Source organism: Pygocentrus nattereri, chromosome 4, assembly GCF_015220715.1.
Source record: "Pygocentrus nattereri isolate fPygNat1 chromosome 4, fPygNat1.pri, whole genome shotgun sequence".
NCBI classification, from domain to species: domain Eukaryota; kingdom Metazoa; phylum Chordata; class Actinopteri; order Characiformes; family Serrasalmidae; genus Pygocentrus; species Pygocentrus nattereri.
Genome location: NC_051214.1, coordinates 33,733,948 through 33,746,068, shown reverse-complemented (window position 1 = coordinate 33,746,068; position 12,121 = coordinate 33,733,948). Strand labels below are relative to the sequence as shown.

At 37.6% G+C, this 12,121-nt stretch overlaps 1 protein-coding gene across 2 annotated transcripts in view; it reads right to left on the bottom strand.

Moving 5' to 3' along the window:
- Positions 1–12,121, bottom strand: part of atad2b (ATPase family AAA domain containing 2B) — an 83,899-nt gene that overhangs the window by 44,921 nt on the left and 26,857 nt on the right. For both annotated transcript variants that reach the window (XM_037538012.1, XM_017683702.2), the window contains exons 20-23: positions 9,321–9,456; positions 5,377–5,570; positions 4,888–5,047; positions 351–473 (exon numbers count right to left, since the gene is read on the bottom strand). In XM_037538012.1, coding sequence (XP_037393909.1) covers positions 351–473; positions 4,888–5,047; positions 5,377–5,570; positions 9,321–9,456 — 613 coding nt within the window. The remainder of the gene's footprint in view (positions 1–350; positions 474–4,887; positions 5,048–5,376; positions 5,571–9,320; positions 9,457–12,121) is intronic.

Below are 12,121 nucleotides of genomic sequence, written 5' to 3'. Positions count from 1 at the left end.
CTAGTAGACATGCTTTTGGCTTTGCAACAGCTGACTGAGAATGAGTCAAAATTGGTAGTGATTATGTAATCACATGGAATGTCAAAACAATCTATCATTGTACTTGGCCGTGAAGGAGTTCTCTTTAAACATTTCTTTTCAAAATTATTCATCACCTTGTGGTGAACAAGCTAGAGAACATGGAGACAGCTACCTTAGGCCAATGCTCTGACCAATTCAGCTTAATTCCCCACTGGCCAATGTTTGCAGTAGTAGTTATAATTACTGGCCTAGTTTTTGTCCTGGGAAGAAAAAAAAAAAAAAAAAAAAAAAAACAATTAAGTGTGGCCATTCCATTTTTGTCCACTCACCTCTTTTCCTGCGGGACTCTTTGATCTCTTCACACATGCGGTCAAACTCGGGGTCCAGCTCAGAGGCAATCATTGCATGGGCTGTGTCCTTTAGACTGCAGGCTCTGTGCCGAATAATCTTATCTGTGAAGAAACAATTCTAAGTGTCAAAAGCCCTTCAGTGTACACACAGACACACACACACACACAAATATTATGAACAAGGCATTAACCGCATTCCTAATCCTTGTTCACAGATAATGGTTAAAGGATTATTCCTCAACTTGTGTACTCTGGTCCTATTTTTTTTTCTTTGGTCCTGAGGCACAGCTGATTCTAAAATCTGCAATGAACCCTGAAAACAAACAAACTACGACCCCTCCAAAAATACATTAGTTAGGCTTTAGTCAGGACATGCAGGAGGAGGACACTTTTCAGCCTTTAAGTGTAATATTCATGGTTGAGTGAAAAAGTAAGGCCAATAAATGGACTTACGATGGGGCCTGGGATCCATATTCCCTTGGTCCAAATGTACCCAAAGCTGCTTTGGTTCTCTCATTAAGTGGCTATTTGCATTTTGCACTGTCCCTTTCATTGCTCCTTTGTGGGTACTAGATTTAAACAAATGACCCACACTGTCCCACTAAAATGGGAAACATGATTTATTCATGATCTCAGTCTGCATTTAACCAACATCATTCAATATGCCAGCAATACTTCAGGAGACTGAGGCAATTAAGCAACAACAGAAATATTTAATTCTGGACAAAAGTGACCTGTTTATTTGCCCATAATTAAAGACCTTAAAGCTACATTCTGTTTACATGCAATATTTTTTTTAATCACTATGTATATTTTTCATAACACATTCATGGGTTGGGTTTTAATAATGGATGACTTGTTATTTGGTGTGATATGAACTGGTGCATGAAAAGCACCCTCTAGCAGTGGAATGCTAGCAGAGGGCAGTCAGGTGAAGGTGAGAAAATGATTTGCAATAATGGGAAACTTAGTAAGCAGCTTGAATCTGAATTTTGTTGTATAGTGCAGTTATATTCACAGAACTTCAATACTAAAAAAAAATCCAGGTGCTGTATTTTGAAGTTAACACATGCATCTACAGTCATGGCCAAAAGTTTTGAGAATGACACCTCAAAGTTTTGAGGTTTTCATAGTTTGCTGTCTCAGTTTTTTTTTTTTTTTAAAGAACCTTTTGTCAGATGTTTTTATGGCATAATGTAATACAACTATAAGCATTCCATACATGTGTTAACTTTATTGACAAATACATCCAGTTTAAGCAAAGACTTTATCTACAGTATTGACCCTTCTTCTTTAAGAGTTCTGCAATTCCCCTCAGCATGCTGGATATCAGCTTCTGGGCAAAATCTTGAATGATGGCAACCCATTCTTGCCTAATCAGCACTTGGAGTTGATCACAGTTTCTGGGTTTTTTATTTGTCCACCCTCTTTTTGAGGATTGACCACAGGTTCTCAATGGGACTGAGATCTGGGGAGTTTCCTGGCCATGGACCCAAAATTTCAATGTTTCAAAGCTACTTGGTTATCACTTTTGCCTTGTGACATGGTGCTCCATCATGCTGGAAAAAACATTGTTCATCTCCAAATTGCTCCTGGGTCGTTGGGAGAAGTTGCTCTTGGAGGATGTTTCAGCTACGAGATTGGGTCACCACCAGTGCAGAGCTTGCTCAGGAATGGCAGAGGGCAGGCGTGAGTGCATCTGAACGCAGAGTGAGACGAAGGCTTTTGGAGGATGGCTTGGTGTCAAGAAGGGCAGCAAAAAAGCCACTTCTCTCCAAGAAAAACATCAAGGACAGACTGACATTCTGCAGGAAGTATAGGGAGTGGACTGCAGAGGACTGGGGTAAAGTTAAATTCTCTGATGAAGCCCCCTTTAGACTGTTTGGGACATCTGGAAAAAAAGATTATCTGGAGAAGAAAAGGTGAGGACTACCATGAGTCCTGTGTCATGCCAACAGTGAAGCATCCTCAGACCATTCATGTGTGGGGTTGCTTCTCATCCAGGGGAGTGGGTTCGCTCAAAATTTTGCCCAAGAACACTGCCATGAATAAGGAATGGTATTAAAATATCCTCCAAGAGCAACTTCTCCCAACGACCCAGGAGCAATTTGGAGATGAACAATGTTTTTTTCCAGTCTTAAAGTCTTAAAGAAGAATGGTCAACACTGTAAATATTAAGTCTTTGCTTAAACTGGATGTATTTATCAATAAAAAAGTTAAAACATGTATGGTATTCTTATAATTGTACTTCATTATGCTATATAAACATCTAACAAAAGATTCTAAAAAAAAAAAAAAAAAAAAAAAAAAAAAAAAAAAAAAAAAAAAAGAGGCAGCAAACTTTGTGAAAACCAAAATTTGTGCCATTCACAAAACTTTTGGCCACGACTGTAACTGTTATTTTAACAAATTATTTAGTCAATCTCATAAGCCTTGATGCTTTAACCAATTTTCAATTTGAATATATTAGTGAATATATCAAGTTTTGCATTGTAAAACAGCCTGCTTCATAATGTGCATCACTATTACTGTGTGTGGTATGATTCATATGACCAAAGAAAGAAGGAAAATGTAAATGCCTATAGTTTTGTCTTTCTGAAGAGGGTTACTGGCCTTTTGCAGAACTCATTTACAAAGAAACTGAATTATACAGTACTGTTTTAGGGATCTAAGCAAATTTTTAAACAATTCACCTCAGCAGTGAGTTTATCACAATATACCTTAGAATAAAGTCATATTCATAATTAAAATAAACATAAAAACAATAAAAAGTAAAAAGAATTATATATATATATATATATATATATATATATATATATATATATATATAAAATATACTGTTTAAATTAAGTGAGTCTTCTCTTGTTCTCTATCAGCTCGCTCTCAACAGAGCAGAACCTGTCAATCAGTGTTTTTCATAAGACACAAGCTATCAATCAGCACTGACATCCAATTAAATCACACAGGGCTGTTCTAAGCTAGTCTCTAAGTCCAGCATCTAATGTTGATTGCAACAATAAACAGTGTAAAAATCCAAAAAGTGCACAGAAAATCAAGTTCATTTTTCCAATTTAAATTTTTTATTACTATTTCAATAACTTGAATGCTATGTAGAACATGACCAAAAAGTGTTTTTGTTTTGACAGCAGCAGCATAAGTATATTACGTGCCTGAGAAATCCTTTTTGGAAAATTGCAGGGTGGAGCGGAGCACTTGTCCGTGTTTACAGTGACCTCCTAACAGTCATTTAATAACACCTTCCCCAGTGTAACAATACTCCACCCTCATCTCTGTCTGTTCAGCTAGAATAACATGGCAGAATCTGGTTAAGAAGCTGCAGTGCACCAGCAGGTTTAGGAATGTGTGAGGAAAAAAAACATGCTGTGGTGCCAGAAAACAACAAGAACTGAACTAAAACAAAACTGTTTAAAGATTAAATTATTACATGAGAAGGGAATGGAGAATTAGTGATGTTCCTCCAGGTGTGGTATGTAAAAGCAATACATACAAAGAGTTAATAAACTCGCTGAGTTCATCACTTTAATCTCAGAGAGCATGGTAAAATAATGTTATAAATGAACCATCTTCTTGAAGATTTATCCAATACTAGTCACTAGTGATGGGGCAGTCAGCCCTGTGACCAAAAGGTTGCCGGTTCGGCTTGAGCAAGGCACCTAACACCTAATTGCTCCCTGGGCACCAAGGATAGGGCTGCCCACTGCTCCGGGCAAGTGTGCTCACTGCCCCCTAGTGTGTGTGTTCACAAGTGTACATGTATGTGGGTGTTTCACTGCACGGATGGGTTAAATGCAGAGGTCCAATTTCACAGTGTGCAAACACAGTGACAAATAGTTCTAAATTCAATTCACCTGCATCAAACTGCCATTCAAGTATCAAAATTAACTAGATGAAGCTGAAATTGGCTTCTTGTTCAAACTTTCTGTTCCAATGCTGTAGAGGGAATATTTGCCTCATTACTGCTCATTACAGGGAAAAACAGAGCAACAAAGACACTCTTGACAATTCTTGAGCAGCAAATTGCCATGAACCAAATGGCAAGTTTTTAATAGGCTTGTACAAAGGAAACACATTTGATGCTTGTTCTGACCAGACGTTGCTGCTATAGAAAAAAAGTCTTTGGAGAGTACTTTGACTGTGTGATAAGACAAAAAGTCTCTTTAAATAAGTGAAATGTAATGGTATGTCATCATGGATTTACCTAGCAGAATATATCAATACTTTGTTGGGGAAAGAACAGCATTGTAGCCCTCTCTTTTTTTTTACCTTTTAGCTAGATTCCTAAAAGCAAGCTGATGCTGGAGACTGTCAGTTTCTAGAGATGGGTGGGAAAGTGTAGTGGTAGTTCACTTATTTAACTGCTAGATATTAATGTATCTTCAACTCTGACATGTTCACATGTAAATATAGAACTGATAGTAAGAATTCTGTGACAATTTCATGTTTTTTTTTTCTTTTTCAAAATTACTAATAAACCAACATAATTTTTTCAGCTTACCTCCTGGATCCTTGTCTGGATTGTACTCCAATGCATTACTGCAGATGAGGTCAACGTCCATTAAAAAATCCTTGGCAGTTGTGTACTTGTGAGTGTCAATCTTCATCATGATAGTGGACAAGTCCATAGGCTCTCTGATGACCTCAAGATAATCTGATACCTAAAAAAGTCAAATGTTCAAAATGTTAAAAAAAAAACAATGATTACAGGAAAAAAGCTGACATGCATATTCTGTATCAGTGCATTACTGTATCTTTATGAATGCGTCATTAACAAACTAACATTTGTACCAAACTAATGCTTTTAGATGTTCTCATATGTACCACGTTAGGCAAATAAGTTACCAGCCTGTAATAAAATAATCGCAGAACCTATTTGGCCTGTGGCTTGCACATATTTCACATGTCCAGAACAATGACAGCCTCAGGCACTAATGGCTTGGCAGTAGTTTGCCTAGAGAGGAGCCCAGCAGCAGCTCAACTAGCCCACCTCCTCAATGTCCACAGGCTTGCTGAAAATCTGGAAGCGCTTGTCTGTGGCCAGCCGCTTGGTGACATCCCTGAGAAAGAGACGGAGTTCTCGCAGGGTGTTCTCCTCCTGCTCCTCAAGTCGCCTTTGTTCTTCTGGAGAGAGTTGCCGAGGGCCAGGATCATCCGCCAGAGGCAGCACCTCATAATCACACACTGGAAAACATGTATACACACACACACACACACACTGGATTGTGTGATTTTCCTCCACTTTCTTCATGCTATTAGTATTGCAAACATTTTCTGTTAGATACACAACTCACTCCATATAACTAACCTTGAAATTTAAAATCTGCCTTTATGGTACTTCTTGAATTTGCTGCAGTACCAAAACACAAACTATCCTTGATCATGGGAGTGGAGAGAGCTTATACATTTGATTTAAATCACATTTGCTGATGCACCCAATTATTGCAAACCTTAAAAAAAGTTTTAAAAAAATAATTAATTCCAACATCTATTCTGCCAGAGGATAGGCAACTGTTTCTCAACACAGGGAACAATTTTGCTAACAACTGCTAGTCAAGTGGGGAAAAAGGACCACCTTAGGAGTAGTAAACAACGTAATGGTTAGACCCAAGTGCTTTCAAGCATTTCAGGAGTACTACACAAGCTTCAATCATGAAATTGCATAGAGTCCACACTGTTCAACTCCAAAGCCAGATTTCTTTACACTCAGACATCAATGAGAATTTAAGACATCAGGACCAGAGGCCAATTTAAATTTGCACCAGGTCAAAGAGTAAAAACATCAACCCAAATAAATGAACAAATAAATGTGAAGGAAAGAGTCTGCTGATGATAAAATCTAGGCACTTTCACAAGCCAGAGGGAGCAGCCAAGTAGTACGATCTAGGCAGACTGCCTGTTCAGAAGCCCGCTCCCGTACCTCAGCATCAGCAATTTGCTCTGTAGACACAAGAGCCAAAAAGCAGCTATACTAACAGTGAGTGTAATTATGACTAATGGTGAGTGTTTGAACACATTCATCTCTCTAACCTCAGCTATACTGCAGCTGATGGAAGTAGGGCAGCTGTTATATTTGACGAGACCCCCAAGCAACTCCTAGGAAGACCCCCCGTCTTGCATCAATGGGTCTTTATGCCTGCATTAGCATTTGAAAGCCCTTCTCTGCCATCCTGCCCCCTACTGAGGGAGAACCCACAAACATGGGAATGGATTGCATGGAAAGAATTTTTAAAAGAGATGTCAAAAAATAAACCGTGTGCTATGGTGCTATGTACCCTGCGATAGACTGGCAACCTGTCCAGGATGTTTCCTGCCTTCCGGCCATTAACTGCTGGGATAGGCTCCAGCTCCTCCCGCGAACCGGAAGGATAAGCGGCTTAGAAAATGTGTGTGTGTCTGTGTGTGCCATGCCTAAAGAAACACTTCAGGGTTATCTGACAAAATTTCCCTATTGCTTAACAATAAACTGACTCATAGTGGGTTCCCTAGTACCACAACCAGTATTGCCCTGCTGTTATTAGAGTTCAAATCCTGGTAAGACCACAGTCAGTAAGCTGTATGAAAACCACAGGAAGGTTTTCACTGATAACAATATATCAATCAGGCCATAGTGTGATGAACAGACTAATAAAAATAAATATAAACAGACCAGTGCAAACCTGTTTCATGATTTTTGTGGCATAAACCGATTAGTTTTTTTTTTTCCCTGAAGGTTGTGCAACCACAAAAAAAAGTTATACTCTTTAGTTGGAGCTTCAAATATTTAGATGCTACAAATCACACCAAGCACTTTAAAAAGGACCAAAAATGACTACTGCAGCCATACTGTTCCTCTACAAATAGAACAACTGGGCTGACAGCTGCATCCCTCTTCTACCTGATCATACCCCAGCATATCCCCATCACCAACCATCCGTCGCTCCCTCACATACACACACACACATACACACACACAAAAACCTTCACGGTCATTACCAGCTCCACTCCCTCTCTCAGGGCCTGCTTAGCAGCTGGAGGGACAGTGTGTGGTGTGTGAAATCCTTTTAAACATTGGTCAGTCTGGCAGTAAATCGAATCCCACAGTCATCCCAACTGCACACAGACCCAACACTGACAGAGCAAGGAGAACAGGGAGCTCCCTTAGAATGCTGATGGGACACGTGCTGGGATTGAAGAAAGACTACATACAGTACAGTGAAACGCAAACTGCATATACAATGAAGGCCATTCACTCATTTGTAACCTAAGCTGTTTGTATGATCTTCTCACAAAACCTAATAACTGCAGGAAACTCTGACTCTTTGTGTGTGAAAAGTTCTTTCTATGACTGCACTTACAGGTGCTCTAAGCAAAAAAATTCTCAATTTGTTCTGAATTGCTCTAAAATCAAAGTAATGTAAAAAAACAAAAAAAAAAACAACAACAAAATAAACAGTACATGTATGTTTTTATACCTTGTCAGATATGTATTCATATATTTCTCCCCTTTGTTATCTACATGTAATAAGACATGTAATAAGAATTTTCAAACCTAAACACTACAGCTAACAGTGAAGAAAACAAACAGTAATAAACATTGCTAATTAGACCCACCTTACTTCATCACAACACGACTGATTGGCTCAGGCACATTAACAAGGGCAGATATTCTAATCAACTAATTTGCTTTTAATGAGGCACATATTTTAATAATTGGGATCATTTTATGACCATTTTCCATCTCTGACTTCCATTTCACTGTTATAAGTTATATATGTTATATAAGTTGTAAATGGAAAACTTATTAATTTAAACAGAAAAAAAAACATTTATTTATTTTTGTTTTGAAAATTATAAGTTGATACAAAGGCACAATTTTCACTTTTCTATAACCTTTCAGATGTCTAGGCATAAACCTTTAGATAAAAATGTATAATATAAAAACACATTTAATCAGATATGTTTAAACGCTGAGTGGTACTGTACTCTCTTGAAATGTTTGTCTTGAATTAAGTTAATCAGATTATGCAAGCTCTGTGTTGCAGTCACAAATTGGTAATAATTTTAGCATATGCATAATAAAATGCTTGAATCCATAATAAACATAATCCTATCTATGTTTAACTACCTAGGCAAACTGCCAACATGCTAACAAGCTAATCTAACAATATTCAGAGTTAGGATTTACACTAAAGCACTGAATGAAAGATTAATTACAAAACTGAAACAAAGTATGTTACCTATATGTATGTTAAAAGCATAAATGCGCACATTTAGACTAGTACAGCTATATCTAGTATTAACAACAGTATGGGCAAGTACAACATGAGCTTGGCACTTAAAATTTAAAATTTAATTGCAGCTCAAACAAAGTTAGCAACAGTGTAGCAGTGTTATTTGGATTAAAAAAGACTTTTTTTTTTTAGAGACAGTTACACATTAAACTCTGCTATATTAACTTATGTTTACATGAATTAAAAGTTTATGAAATGACTGGGATGTCCCATGTGTTACTTTATGTTTGGACAGGAAATTTAGTGGGTCATCTTGTAGTGCTCTAGGCAGGGGTTCTCAACTGAACTGTCTCTAATGATTATTTTTCATCAGAAATGTTGGGTACTGATGAAATATTTAAACACTGAGCTACACGACACAAAGAACAAAAATATCCTTTAAAAAATAGTTCTGCTTTTTCAATTTTTTATTTTAGTTGATAGGGTGAAAGAAGTCTATACACATGACTAGTGTGCAATGCGAAGGCAAATTAACACCAGGTATTAATGACAAATCCAGGGGGGAAAAAAGTAATGTAGACTAAAGAAGCACAATTTCATGACGCATCAAAGATATTGTTTCATGATCTCATATTGGTAGCCTGAATCAAAACTGAACTGAACTGTGAGGTAAGATTCCTACTCACACTGTACAAACTTATTTTGCAATGTCCTGTCATACCTTTTTTCCTCTGCCGTGGTGGTGGCCTGGCTGCCTGCACCAGTATGAGGTCACTGAAGAACTTTGTGCGGTCCTCTTCTCCTGGCGTTCTTAGACAAACCACCTCTCCATATGAGCGACTGAAGATGCATTTTACCTACACAAACACAAATGAATAAAAACATTCATTATTTATAGACACACAGACACACTTGTTAAACCCATTTTAAATCACAGTAGTGAAGTAACATTTTCATTTATAATTTAAACATACAAAAACAGATTTGTGCCTAAACATATCAGCAATCACGAAAGCTTGACAATGAATGCCTTTGAATTACCATCAAACACATTGCCCTTACTTCAGCAACTACACCAACCATTATAACAAAAAGTGGAGTAAAACGCTTCAGGAGTCTTGTCAGCTTGTTTTCCCATTCATCACACTTGGCAGACAACAAGCACATTTATTTATCTTAAATTTTATTTACTTTTTCTGTACTATTCTGCAACCAAAGCAGTTTCTTAGAATAAAGAGCATAGTAGGTAACATCACAAATTCTTCCTATGCCTTCTTCTCTCTCACAGTGGAAAGCAGTGTGCTGTTCAGCTAACACTTCAAAAGGTACTTTTGTTTGTAAGCATACAGTACTTTATAGGCAGTGATCTAGACCAAGAGCAAAATCTAACAGAGACAGGTGCTCCTTCATATGCGCACATTTGCTTCAAATTGAGAGGAGAGGCTCCAGGCATCTTCCGTAAAGTATTACTACAGTTAATATTGGGCCTCCTGACGCTGACATCAGTCTGAAAAAAGCTGCACATTTGAGCAAATAGGTTTTAATCACAATTGAGGGGGCACAGTAGAAAGCAGGCATCATAGAGAGAAACAAAGTGTGAAGATCAGCAAAACACATAAAAGCAAAGCATATTAAACATAAAATGACAAACTCAGAAAAGCCTAGAAGACTCAGGGGAGTCACAGGGGAGATATCTTTTTTTTTTCTTTTTTTTTTTTATGAACGCAGTTCCATTTTACAGTTATGGTCAGATAGATTAAATTAAATTTGGTCTATAAAGTCTAGCGGGCTCTACAAACACCTGCACTGCTTAACTGGATCAAAGCATGCTCCTAACTGTCCTCATATGAAGTTTATACAGAGTGAACACAAGGCTACAGTGAAGGCTTATAAAAATGACTCCTGCATAATGAGTTCCAAATATCACAGCGTACTCTTATCTGGCTTAGACAGAGGCATTTTAAATACTCCACTGAGCTTAAAAAGAATGTGACACATAGGGACTGCCTCAATGTTATGATCTTCCACCAAAATCAATGCTCTGAAATCCAAAAACCTCACTGCAGTAAAATACAACATCATTATGTTTGTCAGATCATGTACAAATACCCCAGTGTCTTCAATCCCATACTGGAACCATCAGTGATTGCTGGCAATATAAAAAAGGGACAAAAATGCTTGGTCACGCTTGGTCATGCTGCTCTCCTGCACATCTAGCATATAGTGTGGAGGACGTCTTTCTGCAGTTCCTTTACTTATTAACCCACATCAAACCTGACTCTAGTAAGCCAGAAACTTGTAAGCTACTTTCTTGATAAGGTTTGGAAGTTCTTGGTATGAAGCTGTTTCTTAACCTTTTTTTAGGTCTTACTGTAGGTTTCACTACCATGAAGTTAGCCTAAAGGTTACAGTTACTGTTACCCCACAGCAAAACTGCATTAACAGCAAGAATTTTAAGCTGCAGTGTTCCTACAGCAACCAGCAACACTTTTTCGGCGTTTCACTCACAGGTTCTTTCTCAGTCACACAGGATCGCCAGATCTACAGTTTTCCTGACAAATCTGTCTGGTTTAAAAGTGCAAAGCAGGTTGAAATTACAGTAACTGGGTGCATTTTTATTTGGATAACTTTCTAAATGTACTGCCTAGAAAATAAAGGTTTAAAAACGAACACAAATCATCTTGAATGTATATTTAAATGGTTGGAAACCGAAGGACCAAGGCTTGCAGAATAAAAGATTTTTTTTTATTAACTCTGCTATAATCATAACAACAAAAAAAATAATTTAAGCTTTGTTTATGTTTTATAAGGCAAGGTATACCATGAGTGGAAGGTTGCAGTAGAGCTTTCTCTCTTTAAACATCTAGGCATGGTTTAATAAACAAGTGGCTGCCTTGCACTGCCACAGAATATTCTAATGCATATTACAGACACATGCTAAAAGAAATCAAGGATTACGAGACAAATACAATCAGTGCATCTTATAAAGGTCACCAAATAAGTCGCGCGTGGCTATTTCACCCAACTTCATTGTCAGTCATAACAGGTGAAATCATGCTGCTATCGTCAATCAGCTTAAGCCCACACACTGTATCATGTGAAGTGTGTCATGAATTTAATCAAATTCCAGTTCACTGCACTATGCAATGGTGCACGATTTGTGATGGCACCATCAGGTAACATCAATTTTATGTGCAACTGTCAAGACTAAGAAAATGACTGATTTGTGAAGATTTTATTGGTCTCACGTTCTTATATTTTCAAAGGGACTGTGAAGTGCTGCACGCCATACTCACTACTTGTCTTTAGTAAAGTAAAACAGGCTAAGCAACTATGTTTGACAATTCAACTGGCAATCATATCAGTTTGTACAGCAATATTTAACTGAAACCACTGCTGTCTGTCTAATATTCAAACATATTAAATTATATTGGCTATTATCAGTCATCTGAAAATTCAGCTCCTTAAAATCAGCATTGGGTGAACACTTTCAAATCGACTGGACCCTAATCTTGTGTACAC